This window comes from Apteryx mantelli, chromosome 1, assembly GCF_036417845.1.
Source record: "Apteryx mantelli isolate bAptMan1 chromosome 1, bAptMan1.hap1, whole genome shotgun sequence".
NCBI classification, from domain to species: domain Eukaryota; kingdom Metazoa; phylum Chordata; class Aves; order Apterygiformes; family Apterygidae; genus Apteryx; species Apteryx mantelli.
Genome location: NC_089978.1, coordinates 220,906,030 through 220,922,854, shown reverse-complemented (window position 1 = coordinate 220,922,854; position 16,825 = coordinate 220,906,030). Strand labels below are relative to the sequence as shown.

Here is a 16,825-nt window from a genome sequence, read left to right as displayed (position 1 = left end):
CAAGAGCAGGGTCCGTCCTGCACCCCCTGCCTGTGCGAGAGCATCGGCCAGAGCCGCTCCGGGACCCACCGGCGACGGCCGCGGCGCCCGGCCGGCGCGGGCTGACCAACGCTGCGGCGTTGCGGGAAGCCTTACGGCACACGGCGGTGAGAGATCGAGCAAAGCCAGTCTTCAAAGCCTCCTCCTCGCCCAGGAAGGGGAGGAAGAAAGGCTAGAGACAGGTCTGAGAAAGCACATCAAAGCGCGAGTGCGAGCAAACATGACAAATTACCCCCCCAAAAAAACCGGCTCTCCCATTCCAGCGTTTATTTTGGCGCCGTAATAGTGGTTCTCAGTTTAAAAGCAGACTCCTGGCCGGCACCTGCAGACGCTGCACTCGAGGGCTTTCCACGGCGCCTTTCAAACCCGCTGCAGGCCGTCTGCGAAGGGCGCGACAGTTCGCTCTTTCTTAAAACCACCGGATTTATAACGTAAGGGGCTAAAAATCCAGGCAGACGCTGCCTGTGAGGTCGTACCGCGGTCGGTGAGCTGCCTTGATACCGTTTCCAAGCTCAGCTGCTAAAAAGGAGCGGTTTAAGCTATCCCGGCAGTTTGCCAAGGATGCAAACGGTGGGATTCGGGGTTCATCCGATGCTGGGGACGTTCAGGGTCGCCCTCGCGTTTCCCACCGCGGGGCAGCTGCGCCCAGACCCCCATCCGGACCCGCGTGGCCAAACGGCGCGGTCTGTCCGCTCTTGTTACGACAGCCCGGTCGTGACCCGACCGTGATGTCAGGCAGCTCCACTTTTAAAGGAAAGGTTTCCGCAGGGACCAGTGTTCTTACCGCTTTCCGCTTGCTTTTTGGCTTGAGGCTTCGACGGGCTGCTAGCCACGCTTTTCATCATCTTGCTCTTCGCCGGCTTCGGGGCTGGCTGAGCGCTAGGAACCTTCTTTACATCTGGTTTCTTCAGCGTCTTCGGTCTCTTTGTTTCCACGCCAGGATCGCCGGGAGCTGAGGTTCCCTTCGGGACAGGCTCCGACTGTGTTTTGTGCACAAATTCTGCAGACAGGACCTCCGCACCTGGGGCAAGGGAAAAGGAGGGGGGGTGCTTTTGTTTTGAGATGTATTTAAATTTAAAAGTGATAATCGCCAGACGCAGGGGTTTAGGAATGCGGAAGGACCGCTCGAAGCGCGAACGGCAGCAGCAGAGTATCGGTCAGCCACTGCCGATTTACGCGTCTGATCTTTCAAGTGGTTTTGTTACTGATGCAAGTCATCGGTAAGCGCTTATTAAAAATTAAACGTTGCCTCTTTAGCTCATTAAAACCCTGCTTTGCTGACCTACGATACGTGATCTCCAAGGATTATGCCACTCCAGCTCCCGCCTGGCACGCTGGTGCCCTGAGGGTACTTATCTGCCTCCCCAGGAGGCACCTAAGGACCTCTCAGATGGATCAGCAACGGCGCCAAGAGCAACGGCCGGGCACAAGGCTCCGCGGCCTGCGAGCAGCTCCGGCCCGAGACCAGCTTTCGGCAGAGTAAGTTTGGTGGGATCAGTCTCACACCTTTCATTTCGTCAAGGCCACGGCGAGAAGGTCGGCTCTCAGGAAGCCAGAACGGGATCACAGAGGGTGGCTGGTTATCTAGGCAACACCTAACAACCACGGCTTGGACAACTACTCCTTGCCCGAGACGTTCGCAGTCCTCGGACAAGGGATGCGATAACCGCGAGCCGGCTGAGCTGCCTGCGCAGCAAAGGACGGCGACGGCAAGGACCGTTGCACTGAGTTTCGGGCACCTTCGCCGAAATCGCCCATCATTGCCCCGGTCTCCTTCCCCGGCTGAAGGAGTAACGGCGCAGACACCACCACAGGGCAACGCAGATGCTCTCGGGCAGCGTCTGCTGGCCCTGGGAGGAACGCGAGGGGACGTGGTTCCCCAAAAAAGCCCGAGCATCCTCGCTGGATACCCCGGCGAGGCAGGAGGAAGCCAACCCCAATTATACAGCACTCACCTCTTTTCCTTCTGTGCGGAAACTGCAAATTGGCTAATTTGAGCATGGGCTCGTTAGCATTGGCCGCGAGCCCCGGCTTTTTAGGAAAAGAGAAAGCGATGTTGATTTTTTTCTTCTTGGTGGCTTTCCTGTTTCTGCTGCCGTCCGCCACGATCGGATGCATCTGCATCTTGAGGGGGGACCATTTCTTCCTGGTGCTGCTCACGACGGCGCGGCTGGATTTCCTCTTGCTCTGCCGCACCCGTAGCTTGCCGGCTGAGTTGCCGTCCGCCGCGGTCCCTTTGCCGCCCTGGTTCGGTCCCACAGCGGGCTTCGGGGTTTCGCTTTTGACCTTTATTTCTGCCGCTGCGCCGGGGGGAACAGGATCCGGCGGCACAACCGAAGACGAGTCCGCATTACAAACAGCCTCCGCGTTGCAGCAAAGGGACTGAACGGCACCGGCCAAACATCCTAAGGCAGCCGACATTTCCAGGGTATAGCTGCCGGGATTGGAGAGATAACGCTGCAGCTGGGAAAAAGACCGCTCCGAGCATTTTTTAAAGGGATTAGTACCTTCGTCCTCAGCCGGTGACAGGAGGGAAGAAAGGGGAGCTCGGCTGTTTTGGCCAGAGGTGGGCTGTGCGTTTTGATCGAGCTTTGCAAATTCCTGGAAGTGCTGTTTGATACGTACGCTGGTACCGACCGCGTCCTCGCCCGAAGAGCTGGTGGCTTTCTGTATGGCATACTGAAGCCCAGGCAAAACCGAGGCTATTTTTAAAGAGATGTCGCTGTCTTCCCTTTCGGCTTTCGGATCTCGCCTGTCAACTGAGAAAGGAAAAGAAAAGAGTATTACTCGCATTAAAAAAAGCATTCAATTCCTCAAACGGCCTCGCCGCCGCACGCGAACACAACGTGAGAGGCATGAAAAGGCCCAACAAGCCAACCTACAAAAAGCCAGCCCCAGGGGCAGCGTCCTCATTTGACGGACGTTTGGAACCGCTGGAGGCACAGAAGAATCGCACGTGGGAGTCGGAAGCGGATTAAAGCGAGACGAAAGACGGCTGTTTTATCAGCCAGCCCCGTTCACCAGGAAATTAGAAGATGAGATCTCACGCACAGCGGGCCGGTCCCCTCGCTCCGACATTTCTAAAGAAGCCCAACATTTAGGACAGTCCGAACTCGGAAAATGCTTTTTTTTTTTTGGACTTGTCCAGGCTTTGACTTTTTTTTGTCCTGTCCAGGCAGGGCGTTTAGACTATCACCGCGTTCAGATCACTCGTGCTGCTGCTGTTCCTGCTCAGACGCCGCTTCCAGCGGCTCCGGCTCTACCTGCCACAAGCACGAGCGGAAGCAGCAGGGACGAAGATGCGGGGATGGGGAAGGCCCAGCAGCAGACGCGGGGACCGCTTGCCCAGGGAGGCAGCGGCTTCAGAGGCCGCTTGTTTCGAAACGGGAGACGTTATTCGTGCTTCGAATCTGCGCCGAGAGACTTTGACTGCTTCCGTCCATCACCCCCTTTTCGTACCTCTGTGGTGCCCCTGCCATCTTCACGCGCATCCTTTCTCACCCCCTAACTGCTGCATGGCTCCGCTTGATCCTCAAGGAAAGGAGAAGCCCTACCGCAGACAGGGTTTATAATCCCAGCGGGAAGAGGTCTTGGATGCAGGACAGTCCCGGCCGGCTGGGCTAACGCTGCTCGCGCAGGCAGGAGCGGGACAGCGCAGGCAGGAGTCCCGCTGGCCCCAGCAGGAGAACATCTGGATGCCGTTAACACTCAAGGTCACGGCATGGTGCTTGCTCAGTGTTGTCCTCTCCCCCCAGCCTCTTGCCGGCGCTGCCAGCTGCTTTCCAGGTGCCCGAGCTTTGCCTCCTCTTTAACCTCAACACCAGCCGCAGCCGGTGCGTCCCCAGACCTTCCCGCTCCCACGGTGCCGCCCTCGCTCCGGGATGCTCCTCGCGGCCGGCGCTCTCTCCGGTCTCCACCACGCACCTTCCCTTGCCTCGCTCCCCTCTCCCCCAGCGCACACGCTCGCGTTCAGCCTTGCACGACCAGAGCCCTGTGCTCTGGACCGTATCTTCTCCCCATTGCAGGGGCTCAATATCCGGGTGGCCAGATCCTTCCTCCAGTCTGGTCTCCACGCGTGTCTCCTCTTCCTGGCATTCACCTCACTCAACTTTAGTTGCTTAACTCAGACGTCACAGCAAGGACCTTCTAACCCCTGCGCTCAACAGAGAGCGCCAGGCCCCTGCAGATGCAGGTCGGATCTTCAAGCTGCCTCCGGAGGTGCTTGTCTCTCTCCTACGTCTAGAAAAGAAGCTGGTGAAGTTGTCACACTAACGCGAGCTACCAGCAGTTAAGTCCTTCAAGTCAGGCCGGCTGAATTCAGGCCTCAAAGGCATCTGCAGCCCACACCGCCTAGTCATCACCACGTCGTCGCCCGACTTACAAGCCCGCTTCTTGCGCGGATCCCGAAGGAAAAGAGAGTTTCCAGCTGGAGGCCAAACAACGGAAAGGCCAGAGCGATCCGTGCCCAGATGTGCTGGCGGGTCCTCTCTGCTCTCCTGCCGATTTTCTCTTCCGGGGAGGGCAGCGCCAGTCATCGCAACACGCACACGGGCGGACTAAAATACCAGCGCACGCTGCCATAAACGGTCTCTTGGCTTGTCCCTGGGATGACTCAACAGAGAGCGAGCCAGAAGTTACGCAGAGCAAAAGGCCCCTGTTTACATGCCGCTCGGGGATTTGCAAGGCTGTAAGGACTTCTGGGTGAGGAGAGCGCAGGCGAAGGTGTCCGGGGGAGACCGGGCGGTCGCCGCCTTTAGGTGCACAGGAGGAAATCGTAACATGGGCATTTCCACATGAGCGACGCGGTATAAAGCCAACAGGTACAGAGAATATACGTGCAGACATCGAAACTCGCTCTCATTTCGAGATCTGCAGGTTCAAACCCTACAGCCTTCACTCGGTGTTTGCTCTGCCAGAAAAGAGGCGCGTTTGGGGGCTGCAGAGAGCCTTGAAACAGCGCCCGGAGTCGCCTCGCAGGCCCCAGCGCTGGGACTCACCTTCACGGCAGCAGAGCGCCGCGGCTCCCCCCCTCTCACCCATTGCGCATCCCGACCGGTTGTCACGGTCCCTCTGCCAGCACCTAGGGACCCCGCAGCTGAGTCAGCAGAGGCGAAAGCGGACCTGTGTCCGCACGGCTCCAGCTCGCAGCTGGGTGTCCCAAGCGGAGTTACGCAAGCCGGCCGAGCCTGCGAACGCTGGCTGCTGCGACGGGAGCAAGGTCCCTTCCTCCCCATCCCTCCTCTTCCCCCTGCCCACGCCGGCAGCGACCTCTCACGGAGCCCATCTCACTCGTTATCTCGGCGGAAAACCGCTCGCTTTATTTTTTAGGGCAGGCTATTTTCCTGCCGGCATAGCAAATCGCGTCGGCTCGGCGCGGGGCCCAGCGAGCGCCCTGTGTCGTCTCGCCCTCCCGAGCACGGCTCCCCTGCACCCGCGGCGATGGAAGCCAGGCCGCGCATGCACGTGACTCAGTTCATGGAGCAGATGCTGATGAGAAGTGGCTGAGAGGGGGGAAAAGGATTATTTTGCACCCGCATCGACCCCCTGTAAAGGGGCGAGGGCCTGCAGCGAAGGGGTGAGACGTGGGGACCTTGGTTTAGATCAGCCTAAAAGCAGCGTAGTCAGCGAGCTGGTGCCGATCTCCCCTCCAGGGCCCTCGCGAGGGTGCTCAGCACCTGCAGCTGAACAACCTCCTTGCACGAAAGCTCTGGGGGGGGGCTGAGCGGAGAAACTGGCTCTTCAGGAGGACCGCGTCTGCGAGGACCTCCTGGCGAGGATTTTGCACTCAAAACACAGCGACCGAAGGCAGCAGAGGGGACCTCCCTACCTCTCAGACACACTGACCGGGACGAGGCGAACAGAAACAAGGCCAGGAGGCTGACGGGCTCCTCGGGGTCGAACGCTGCGAAAGAAAGGTTTCGTTTAGATGGAGAGCGTCCATCTTCCCTTTCCAAACCAGAGCAGGAGATGTCATCCCATGTATTGGTTTCTACGTGGTCGCGTCTTACCGTCGTCTCGCGTCAAGGCAGCGGATGTGAGGAGGATAAGAACTCCTTGATCTTGTAAATATTTGATGATTGCCTAGAACAAACACACGCCAAGTTAGAACAACCTCTCCCTTCCCTCCCAGGCAAACTTAATATCGCTCGGCAGGACTGTTAACAGGTACTGATTGATGGCAAACATGCACCAACACCACCAGCTTGCTCCCTGCTGAGGAGGTCAGTGGGCAGTTTACTGGACACTACTCGGGCTATGCCAGTTGGGTCAACTGGGACCAGTAACCCTGAGATGGGGTAGTCCGTTTATGTTGTTGTTCAGCTCCAAAATTCCTCTCATCTGTTTCTTAAAAATATATATACATACTTAGCTGAACTGGTTGCAATTAATGCACAAGGCTAATCATTTTAGCCCCTTCAGTTCAGAAGCTCCTGGGCACCTCAGCCAGGAAGAGCTCTCATCACCACAAGGGGAGGGTTTTTTCCAGCAGGAAAAGCAAAGCTGGACACCAGCCTCTGCTAAAACACAACCAACGGTGGCAGCCACGAGCCCGGCTGAAGTTCAATCCACGCAGCTTCCTTATAGCAGCAGCAGTATCGATAAATATGTGAAAAAAACCATTCGCCGAGTCGATGAAGCTCCCGTGGCTCCATCTCGAAGCTGCACGGTTGCACGTCTGAAAAGACACGTGCGCTTATTGAGGCTTTTCTTGTGTTTGGGTGTTTTCTGGTGCCTCATCTCAGACCTCGGCGGGGGCTGCCTCTCCTTTCACAGCAGCACTCATCTGGGTCTCCTTCCTCCGTGCAGATGTCTCTTTTCAGGAAACTTGCAGGAATGGAATAACTTTAAGGCTTCTAACGCTCTGTGAAACTTGGCTGATCCCATCCGACACATTTGGACATGACAGAGGACTGGACTGATCCCCACAGCCACAGATAGAGCAAACCTCCTTCTCCAGTGACAGCAGAGCAACTTTGGAAATACCAAACAATTTGAGTGTAACATTCACTATTCAGGACAGCAGCTTCCTGATTCAGTTGTCTCAAGCCAACTTGTCTTCAAGTAGAAGGGATAAAAGCCAAAATTTCCCCTGCGTAAATCCAGCTCAATAAAACAGCTGTGGTTTCTCAACAATAGGTCAACTTTCAGCAACGTAAGGAGGAAAGTCAAACCCACAGCCGCCAACACGGAGCGGACGGAAGTCACCTCACACGCAGATGGGTGCAGCCGGCCTCGGGCAACCCCACCTATCCCCAGGCACCCTTCCACTTTCACTCCATGGTGTCCGGCTGAGGCATCGCTGGAAGGGAAAGGATATTCCCTTTCAAGGCATTTCACTCGCACTTTTGGGAGCTGCCGTGAAAGCACATTCACCCGCTGGCCACTCGGGAGCAGGTCAAGGGGAGGGAAGAAGCACGTCGCTTCCTCACTGAAACATGGGAGATGTTTTAATCCGGTTTGATGCGCGTACGAGGGCTGGGAACCTCTAGGGAAACGATGCTCCCATCGGCTTTCAGAACCAAACCGCTCGCGGCCACGACTCAACCACCTCATCTTCGCCGGCTCCTCTAGGGAGTCCGGCTCTCCGAGGCTTGGCGGGATGCAGGATCTAACCCTTGGTGGCTGTGGACGTGGGGAGCCGCACACCGGTGGGCTACAATGGCGACAGCGCTTCCAGGCAGTCCGTGGATCGCTGCCAGTTCATACAGAGGGGAGGAGGCGCCCGGCCAGCTGCATGCTTGCAGCCATGAATTTACAATTCTGGATTTACGGGAAGCATCAGACGTGACGCAGCAACCGACGGCAGCAAAGCCAAATCCAACCCAACCACAAATCTCAGTGCAGACGCAGGTGCTGCACTCTTCCGGGGACAACGTTCATCCCTTGGGGTCATCAGGAGCTGGGACGATCGTGCGGGGAGCAGAAAGACCCCAGCGTGCTGGAAGAAGCCTCATCAGATAATATAAGTCCTTGGCGGTCAGTCCTTGGCGACGAGAGGGGAAATTCCCCTTCAGAGCAAGGATAAATCTCAACATCTCAGAGTTCCCCGAAGCGTGTGAGGTTTCGGCAGCGCAGCTGTGAGTATCTAGCTGCGTGGGTGCTATTTCTCAGCCACCAGGGAGAAAGCACGTGACAGCTCCCATCTTTTGCTCAGAATCATCATTCTAGCATTGGGGGTTCAGCTTCTGCTTTCTCGATAAATTAAATCCCATTGCAGCGCTTGTAAACTATGCTGTTTGCAATGCGATGGGAAAAATCATGAATAATAATCTCCTCTGGCCTAAACGTAGGCCGCAGAAGAGGTTTGCCTGGTATAAAGCCTTCTGCTCCGTGTGCCATTTTTCTCACCCTAGATCAGTTCACAGCTCGCCGCGGGTGATCTTCAGCTAACAGTTTATATACAGAAAAAATAAACTATGCCTGAGAATAACGAAGCATAAAAATAATACTTAAAGCAGGGACATTTGTTCCACTTGGTGTTACTTCAGAATCTGTGAATAACGTTCCCAAAAGTTTCAACAGACCTTTCAAGTATCATTTAAAAAATGACTTTCCTCCCAGAATGACAATCTTTAAAATTCTTACCAAGTCTTTTTCCTTTAGGTTTTGTAATAATTCATCCATTTTATGATGATCCTTATTTGATATTTCCACTTCATACAGACTGAAGTAAATGCCTTGAAAACACACTGCAGACAAAACAGAGAGAATCTCACGTTGAAATAGTGACTCTTAAACAAACCCTCAATGAACAAGCACTCTCGTAACATGGAGATGGGTGTGCAAGGGGTGGAAAAACTGGGTTTTAAAACAGTGGTCATCAAGATTTCCTAAGCTGGTACATGAATTCATACCACAGTGAGCTTCCTCTTCAGCCAATGCTTCATGGGAGATGTTCCCTATCTCATCACTGCAGCTAGCAAAAGCAATTTAACCAATGTTGCTGTGTGCTTCAACAGCGACCGGAAGCCTTTCAGATAGAAATATCTCATCCTCACCCGCCATACTCTCTCCCGCTATGGAGCATCCCTATTCCACAGGCTGATCCCCAAGGAAGGTTAGCAAATGCAAGACCTTGGACTCACCTTACTCCCTCCTGAATCCCACAGCAAAATTCCACTGACAGCCGTTGGGAGCTCATCACCTTGGGGCCGAGAGCTGCCAGGCTCATCAAAACTCCCTCCCAAAAAGCGATCGGCAGCACAAACCCCAAAGCATAACTAGAGCCAGGAAAGGGCACCCTCCTCCCCACCCGGCACCAGCCAGGACAGGCAGCAGGTGACCGCAGGCACACAGGGTCTTGTAGCAACGCTAAGGGGACAGCAGAGCCGTTCCCTCCCTTCCCCAAATCTGTGCTTTTATTTCTTCCGACTGCAGAGCAATCCCTGCCTCTTCCCAAGCTCTCCCTCCCTATCCCGCTTTGAGCTCTTTCCCAGCATATCTGCAAGCAGCCACCATCCAAGACAGGACCTGGGGCTACGTGGGCCTGCGCTCTGACCCAGTGCAGCAATTCCTACGGCACAACGCCAGACAGCTGTTACTCATCACGCCGGCGGATTTTACACTCACCTTCCTTCTCGACGTAATTGCTTTTCCCAAACGCAGCTTCTGGTAGCTTTTTCTTCAAGTCGGATAAACCCATGACGTGGTTAATGTCCAGGTTGGGAGGCCTGTGGGGAGAGAGCAGTAGAGGATGAGATAGGAAGCGTAAAAGGCTCTCAGGGTTAAGCGTAGCAGAGGCCCCAGGTTACTCCACCACCGTGAAACCAAACAACGCAGCTCTGGAGAAGGCCAGAGGAGTGGCGTGCTCAACACTTTGCTGATTTGAGGATCCTATTTGGAAACATCTCCAAACCCTGGTATTGGTGTCTCCGTTACCGTCTGTCTCAAATTGCTCCTTGCCGGTTGGTTTCTGACTACTGAAGATTTTAAATATCTCATTTTTTTGAACACTAGTTACTTCAATACTTTATTTGCCATCGTGCCGGTCTGTAGACACAACCGGCTGCGTCACCACCAAGCCCGCTGCTCGCAAGGAGAAAAAGCCCAAGCAGGAATAACTGATTTGGAATAAACATCCCCAGTTAATACAGCAAAGTGCTGGCAAAATACACCTGTTTCCTGCTGCAGCTCAGGGTCTGAGCTGGTACAACCGCGAGGAAAGGATGGGGCAGGAGAAGCAAAGCTGGCTATCGCTGGTACGCAGATACGCAGATGCTGGCAGCGGTCCTGCCTGCTAAGGGCCCAAAGGCGACCCCAAAACGCTCACCACCAGCAGCTTTAATGCTTCACCGCCCCTCTTCACTTGCACAGAAAGAAGAGAAAGAGGCTACGTACAGCTGGGCTGGGATCGTGGAGCTGTACGGGGTCCGCAGGGCGATGTTGCACAGGAGCTGGCCTCGGATGGAGAGCTGCCCCCTCCATGGGCAGTAAGACGCTACGGGCAAAAGGAAAAAAAGCTCAGGGAAACAGGAGAGAAGAGGAAGGCAAACAGAGAGAGGTGCATTTGCAAAACAAAAGCAACCGCCAGACGCTCTTACCTTTGTGATTAAGTTCAGGTCTAAAGAAAAGGGAGAAAAAGAGGGATATTTAGCAGTGGGAAAGGGAAACCAGCCCACAAAAGCGACTGGCTATTTCAGAACGACAGCAAGCTGCTTACAGGCTCTCGCGAGCTAAGACAGGCATCCCGTTCGGCTCCCGGTACTGACAGGCGATGACTATGTACGGGCAGATCTGCCTGGGGCGCTCGGCAATGCCGCCGTCGGACACTTCATACACGTAATACTGGGGGGAGAAGGGAAACACAGATGAGAAAACACACGGAGGAGCGAGCGAGGCAGCTCGCCCCGCGCTGTATTCCCCCGTGGCCCGCAAATAAGTCGTCTGCACAGTTCTCCTGCGAGACCTTGTACCTGGCTCAGCTCAAAGGCCTGGAAGTGGCTGGTCTTCGAGGATATGTTGTTTCTGCTCACGGCGATGTGACAGTCATAGCCTGGGGACGGGCAGGTATAGCTGGTAGTGTAATTCTCGCATACTGCCTTGACCTTTCCCTGTGCCAGCACATTTACAAAAAATAAAATAAAAACAGATGCGTATACTCGCGCGCCAAACTGTTGGCAGAGATGTATTTTAAAAGGCTCCTTTTCCCCAAAGACAAAAACGAGCTGTCAGCAGAGCTGATTTTACACCCTGCCCCGTCACAGTTATGGTAGGGTGCCAACGCGTCCTTAAAAACCGCCTGCACTACCCAGTGATTTCTGCGAACCATTCCATGTAAAAACAAAGACTTGCATTTTACCTTGATCAGCTTAAAAATGACAATGTAGCCCGATTTTCCATGATACCAGGGTCTCGGATGGAGGTAGTCTGCATACTTGGAAATGTAAACGCCTGTGAAAACAAAGCAACGCAAAATAACACGAATGCTCCACCTAGTAACGCTGATTGCTGAAAAGCCTGCAGCGAGGACATTCCTCGGGCAAACTGGATTCTCTGCAGAGCCAGCACCCAGCTGCAAACCACAGCGGCGCTGGCACTTGCCGCCCTAAAAAGGGTGAGACTCTTTTTGGCTCTTTTCCTCTTTTTGACCGCTGGCGTGGCGCGGCGTTATCTGTTCCTCTAGACAAGGAGTGAGCAAACACCTTGGGTTTCTCCTGGGGAAAACGGCCCAGGAGAAGTCAGTTTTGCTTGCACCCCATGAAGCATGAAAATGCCCCGAGCAAGGGCTTGTGTCTAAAGGGAAGATCTGGTAAAGGACTTCTGGGTCTGACTGGAAGTGGGGCAGGTCCTTTGCTCCGTCTGGAGCTGCACAAAGGTAGCATGAAGGTTTACATTTGGGGAGCACATGCTGCAGGGGCGCTGGGGCAGGCCCGTGGCACGGCACGAACCCTCCAGGTCCCTTCCCCAGCTCTTTATCGCCCTTCTGCGTCCCGGGCGCTAGCGTAAACCTTTTACCCTGTGACACGGCCCATTCGGACTTATCCCCAGCCTCTCTCCTTGCCCGGAGCATGTCGCAGGTGGATTTATTGCAGTGGGTTTCTTCATTCGTGCTCTATTTCTGCAGACAAGCTGGGTAGAGGAGTGCACCGGGGGGAGCAAACGGGGAGCGGGCAGGGGGAGGGCTACGGAAAAGAGGCAGCTGATTATACAGGCCGTAACATTCATCTCAGCCCAGCGGGACCGAGATGTGGGATTAAGGGACTAAGATACAGGCACAGAAAAATAAGCAATCGCACTCTTGCTTGGTTTTGCATTCATTGCTATCTCCTGTTAAGTAAGCAGGTGTCTAGGCCTGCGAAGACTTCCCGGACAAGCACCGGGAGACGTTCTGCTGCTGGCAAAAAGATTTCTTTGAGTAACGTGTCCCGTGCTGTGCGTCTTTGTACGCTTGAAGCCTCAGCTCTTGGAGCAAGGAACAAGGAGCAAGCACAGAGCGTAAAGGGCTTTGGCACGTGACGATTTGCTCCAGTTATTAACAGGACCGCTGGCAAAAGCTCAGCAAAGGGACTCTGAGCAGCCAACTGCTGGAGAGAAGTGCCAAAAAGCCACTTTGGTGACAAAGGTTGTTCTTAACAAGGGAGAAAAAACCTGAAATGGGGAGGAGAAGAGGTGACACGTTCCCTCGGGAAGATCCCACCCCGCTCCGGATGAGCGGGCAGGAGGAAAACACCGTTGTTTGCTTGATCCAAACGAACGCAACTTCAAATGAGAGAAACAGAGGAGTCTCTGTGGATTTTTCCAGTTAATAACAAGGCAGGACCAGGAATTTGTCTGGGCTTTGGCTTTTGTTTTTAAAGGAGACAATGTCCCCAGAACAGCGAACAGGCCTCTTGGTCCTCTGAACGGGAATCTTACCTTTCGCCGGGTCGCCGAGCGTGGAAATGGAACTGGTGTTTATGCGGAGGCCTATCTGACACACCTCTTTTGCCTTCAAAACAAGAGACAGACTCTTTTACCATCTGTTTTCAAAGATGAGGGACGCAGTTACTGAAATCCGTAGCGCAGCGATTGGCAAAATCCTTTCAACAGGCAAACGCTTACGTGTTGCAAGTCAATCCCATGCTATAAACACAACTGAATTCAACGTCTCTGCAGTCAACAGAAAGAAAACTTGTGGTTTCATGCACTAAATACTGAGATCTACTTATCAAGTGTTGTTACAACAACCTCCAGGGAAACAGAAGCATTTTCTACATTTGTGGGACAAGGAGAAAAGTTAGGAAAATCTGGAAAAATTCCAGCATCTCCAGAGACTATCGCAAGTGCAAGGCTGGACTTTGCACTTTCTTTATCTGCATGGAGAATTCATGGAAAAATAAATGCAAGGGACCCGGTGTGAATGCAAAGTGCACTTTCTACTCCATGCTCACTCCTGCACGGGCACAACTACTCTGCCTTGAGAGTGTCTCACTGGGTTTGATTTAATCCCCTTCCAAAATGTTTTCATCTAAGCATGCGAAGACCTTTAGGATATCGGCCAAAGAGTGACAACAGGAGAAGTTAATATGAATTTATTACGGGTGAGGAATAAAACCGCGTCAGCCAAACTGCACTCAGTCCTTTTACAAACAACACGGGGCGTTCACCTCACCTAATTTTTTGACGCTTTAACAAGTGTCAAGTCTAGATTAGCCAACTAGGCTCCCCTTCTGAATAGCAGAGAAAGAGAGGCGCCTCCGGAGAGGAATTTAGCCCGAGGGTTTTGCATGCCTCTTGTTAGGCCTGGCCAAACTGCCCTCTGGAGAGCTCCCTCTTTGCTAGGACTAAACAAGGAGCTGAGCCAGCTGGCACAGGCTGGGCTAACTTTCAAGTGGCTAAAATGAAGTGGGGCGATTCCCACTCCCGAACGGATATCGAAAGCGGTTTACTTTGGCGTAGCCAATTCAAAACGAGCAGAACCAAACCGCATTCAGGCCGCTCTCATCCCGAACAAAAGCATCGCTACAGTGACCTAACACGGTATCACTAATTCATGTCAAAAGTGAATCCCCATGAGTCTCCCCGACTCTCCGATAATCTCTGTGCAGACAAACTCTTCCCACAAAATCAAAAGCATCCTCATGAAACACGGGCAAGAATAACTACTTCTCAAGAGCTGTGTCAGGCTCTTTCTCCATGTAGACGGCAAAACCAAGGGACCTTGTCCAAAAGCACCTGATAAACTCCTGCCTTCTGCCACAAAGGTTTTTTCCCCTTCTGTGTGTACCTGAAAGGTTTCACCTGCCTGTACTGGCCTACAAACCCACTGGGAAAAAGGAAAGCTCCTTTTATCTCCCTGCAGAGGGCAAAAGAGACAGCCAGACCTCAAACAACAGTAATCGATTAGAGAGATCCAAAATAAGATCCATCCTCGAAAACCCCCAGGAGTCACTTTCACAGCCTGCTCTGGACTATTTATGCTGAGAAAACGTTTCAGGTTACCTCTTCTTCGTTATCAAACAGGAGAAACGCGAAGGTCTCCTCCAGCTCCTCCTGGCTGTAGCCGGCGGCTTCCTTGGCCTGGGCAAAAGCTTTGAGCTGCAGAAGACACAAGGACACTTTGTTCTAGTCCGTTCAAGCCAGAGCCAAGCGACCCAGCTTGGTACGGAGAACCCACGGCATGTAGACAGCGTGTCCCACGTACCTCCAGCCGTGGTCACTATAGGGCAGCTGGATACTAATGCGCCCAGCCCAGGTGCCCACACATCATTCTCTTCCCCGTGCGCACGCACATCCAGCCTCCCACCACAGGGATCCCAATCCATGCATTTTTCTGCGTGTCCCCTGCCAGGCTGGAGCCCACCTACGCCATCCTGCCTGCTCGTAGGTGGTGGCTGCCTGTGGGGAGACAAACCGCCTCTGTCTGTCCCTTGCGAACGGTTCATGCACCACCCAACTCCTCTAAAGATACTAAAGTGTGCTGCAAGCAGTAACCAGAGGTAATTAAATATTTGGGGTGGCTTGCACTTAACTCTATGGGTATTTAACATCTCGCCAACCTGAAAACACACACACACATTTACCAACGCGGGTGTTTTACAGGTCATAGCACAGCTGCTTACTTCCTTCTGCCTGGACAGCCCCAGCAGAACATGTTTAATGTCCCCTGAGAGACGTGAGGCACAGCCAGCCCTGCCCAACGCTGCAGCGCAGAGGTGAACGAAGCTGCACTCGCCCCATGGAAGTCAAACCTCGCTCCACGTTCCCCCTCTCGCCACACGTCATCGGGCTCCCGGGGAGCTCGTTTCACCAACCAGCACGTGGGACGGTCAAGCATCGCGTTCAGTGGCCAGCGCTGGCCATCGGAAGACAAGTTGTCTCCAAATGCCTGCAGAGGAGGCGATGCTTGGTGGCACCTCTCTCCTTCTCTCTCCACTGATGGGGAAGCCTAGATCATTCGAGCAGAGGGCCTGGCGCTATCACGCTGCTGCAGCTCAGAGGGTTCAGCTCCAGCCAAACCAGGCATTACTCCAATTTCTTTTGCCCACCGATTCAACTTGAAGCAGAGCCTGTTCACAGTGCAGCCAGGGAGGATGTCACATGAGAAAGCAGAGAGCTGGGTTTGGTTTTAGTTTTGGGTGTTTTAATAAAAGAAGTTAAATTGTGCAAGGACAGGATTTTTAAAACGGGGTTAAAAGATAAGAAAACAATAGTCTCATCACTGCTTTTTCAGGTTCAGTGGCTTGTAGAGATGTTCAGTCCTATTTTGACCTTAAAAGTCACAGACAAATCAACAGATAACTTGATTTGTGCGTTCCCAGCCTTGTGTTCCATGATATAATCAAGAAAGGACAGTTTTTTACCCAGCTCTGCAGTGACTATCTCAGATCTAAGCAGCCAAGATTTCTAAGCTCTACTTAATTCATGACAAGAAGCAGACTTGCTGAGACCCCTCCGGTTCTTGGAGAAGACAGCTTGTCCTCCACACCAACGACAACAGGACTGTGGGTACGGAGGAGTTTTAAAAGTGGCTCCATACCTGCCCCATCCAGCTGGAGAACAGGAAACTTGGGGTCAAAACTGGTGCCTGCACAGGGGCGAGGGGCAGCAGAGAAACACCGTGCGGAAACCCGCCTTGCTGTGAATCAGCAGAGCTCAGACTTGACATAAAATGCCAGTAAAGCTCCCCTGCTAGATACCAAACCAGCATTTCAACCTGCCCCTGAAGGCCTGCTCTGCCCCAGCAGCATCTGCTGCTGAATTTTGGCAACGTTGGCTGCGTTGATCTTTCGTTCCTCATCCGATCGGGAAGGAAGAAAAGCAAGAAAGCAAAGCAAAGGCTCTGCCCGTTCAGGAACTGCAAACAGAGCCCCAACGAGACAGGCAGCTCAGCCCCATGCTGCTAAGGAAAGACACAAAGATCTGCCAATAAACCAGCATTTAGAGACTCCAACAGCCCCACGTGGGGACCCTACGCCTCTCCTGAGCTTCCAGCAATGCCCTGCTCTCCCACAGGCCTCACCTCGTTTAGAAAAACATCGTTTTCCACCAGAATTGCTTGGCTGTATTGAAAACCGTCCCGAGATGTACAGTCCAAGTAGGAGCTCTGCAGCACCGAAACCGCTGTCTGCAAAAGGGAACTCGACTCTTCTGACTCCGGATGCAAACCTGGAGGAGGAAAGCAATAAGCAGGTGCAAATATTAACTCTGGGCATCCCCAGATGGCTCCTCTCCAGCCATGCAACCCACGAGACTTCGCCTGCGAGTTAAATTGCCCTCAGGAAGGAGGAACACGAGCTCCCCATTTGCCAGCAAGCTTCAGGAGCCATCTCTAGCCACTGCTTTCTCTTCGCTCTCCCTAACAAGA

General features: G+C 53.5%; 1 protein-coding gene across 1 annotated transcript in view; it reads right to left on the bottom strand.

The window, feature by feature from the left end:
* Window positions 1-16,825, bottom strand: part of TASOR2 (transcription activation suppressor family member 2) — a 36,771-nt gene that overhangs the window by 11,671 nt on the left and 8,275 nt on the right. The window contains exons 2-18 of the mRNA XM_067299693.1: window positions 16,481-16,626; window positions 14,461-14,556; window positions 12,895-12,967; window positions 11,339-11,430; window positions 10,953-11,090; window positions 10,700-10,824; window positions 10,581-10,600; window positions 10,378-10,477; window positions 9,610-9,710; window positions 8,626-8,729; window positions 6,048-6,120; window positions 5,867-5,941; window positions 5,386-5,540; window positions 4,864-4,948; window positions 4,322-4,465; window positions 1,995-2,798; window positions 824-1,060 (exon numbers count right to left, since the gene is read on the bottom strand). Coding sequence (XP_067155794.1) covers window positions 824-1,060; window positions 1,995-2,798; window positions 4,322-4,465; window positions 4,864-4,948; window positions 5,386-5,540; window positions 5,867-5,941; window positions 6,048-6,120; window positions 8,626-8,729; window positions 9,610-9,710; window positions 10,378-10,477; window positions 10,581-10,600; window positions 10,700-10,824; window positions 10,953-11,090; window positions 11,339-11,430; window positions 12,895-12,967; window positions 14,461-14,556; window positions 16,481-16,626 — 2,568 coding nt within the window. The remainder of the gene's footprint in view (window positions 1-823; window positions 1,061-1,994; window positions 2,799-4,321; window positions 4,466-4,863; window positions 4,949-5,385; window positions 5,541-5,866; window positions 5,942-6,047; window positions 6,121-8,625; window positions 8,730-9,609; window positions 9,711-10,377; window positions 10,478-10,580; window positions 10,601-10,699; window positions 10,825-10,952; window positions 11,091-11,338; window positions 11,431-12,894; window positions 12,968-14,460; window positions 14,557-16,480; window positions 16,627-16,825) is intronic.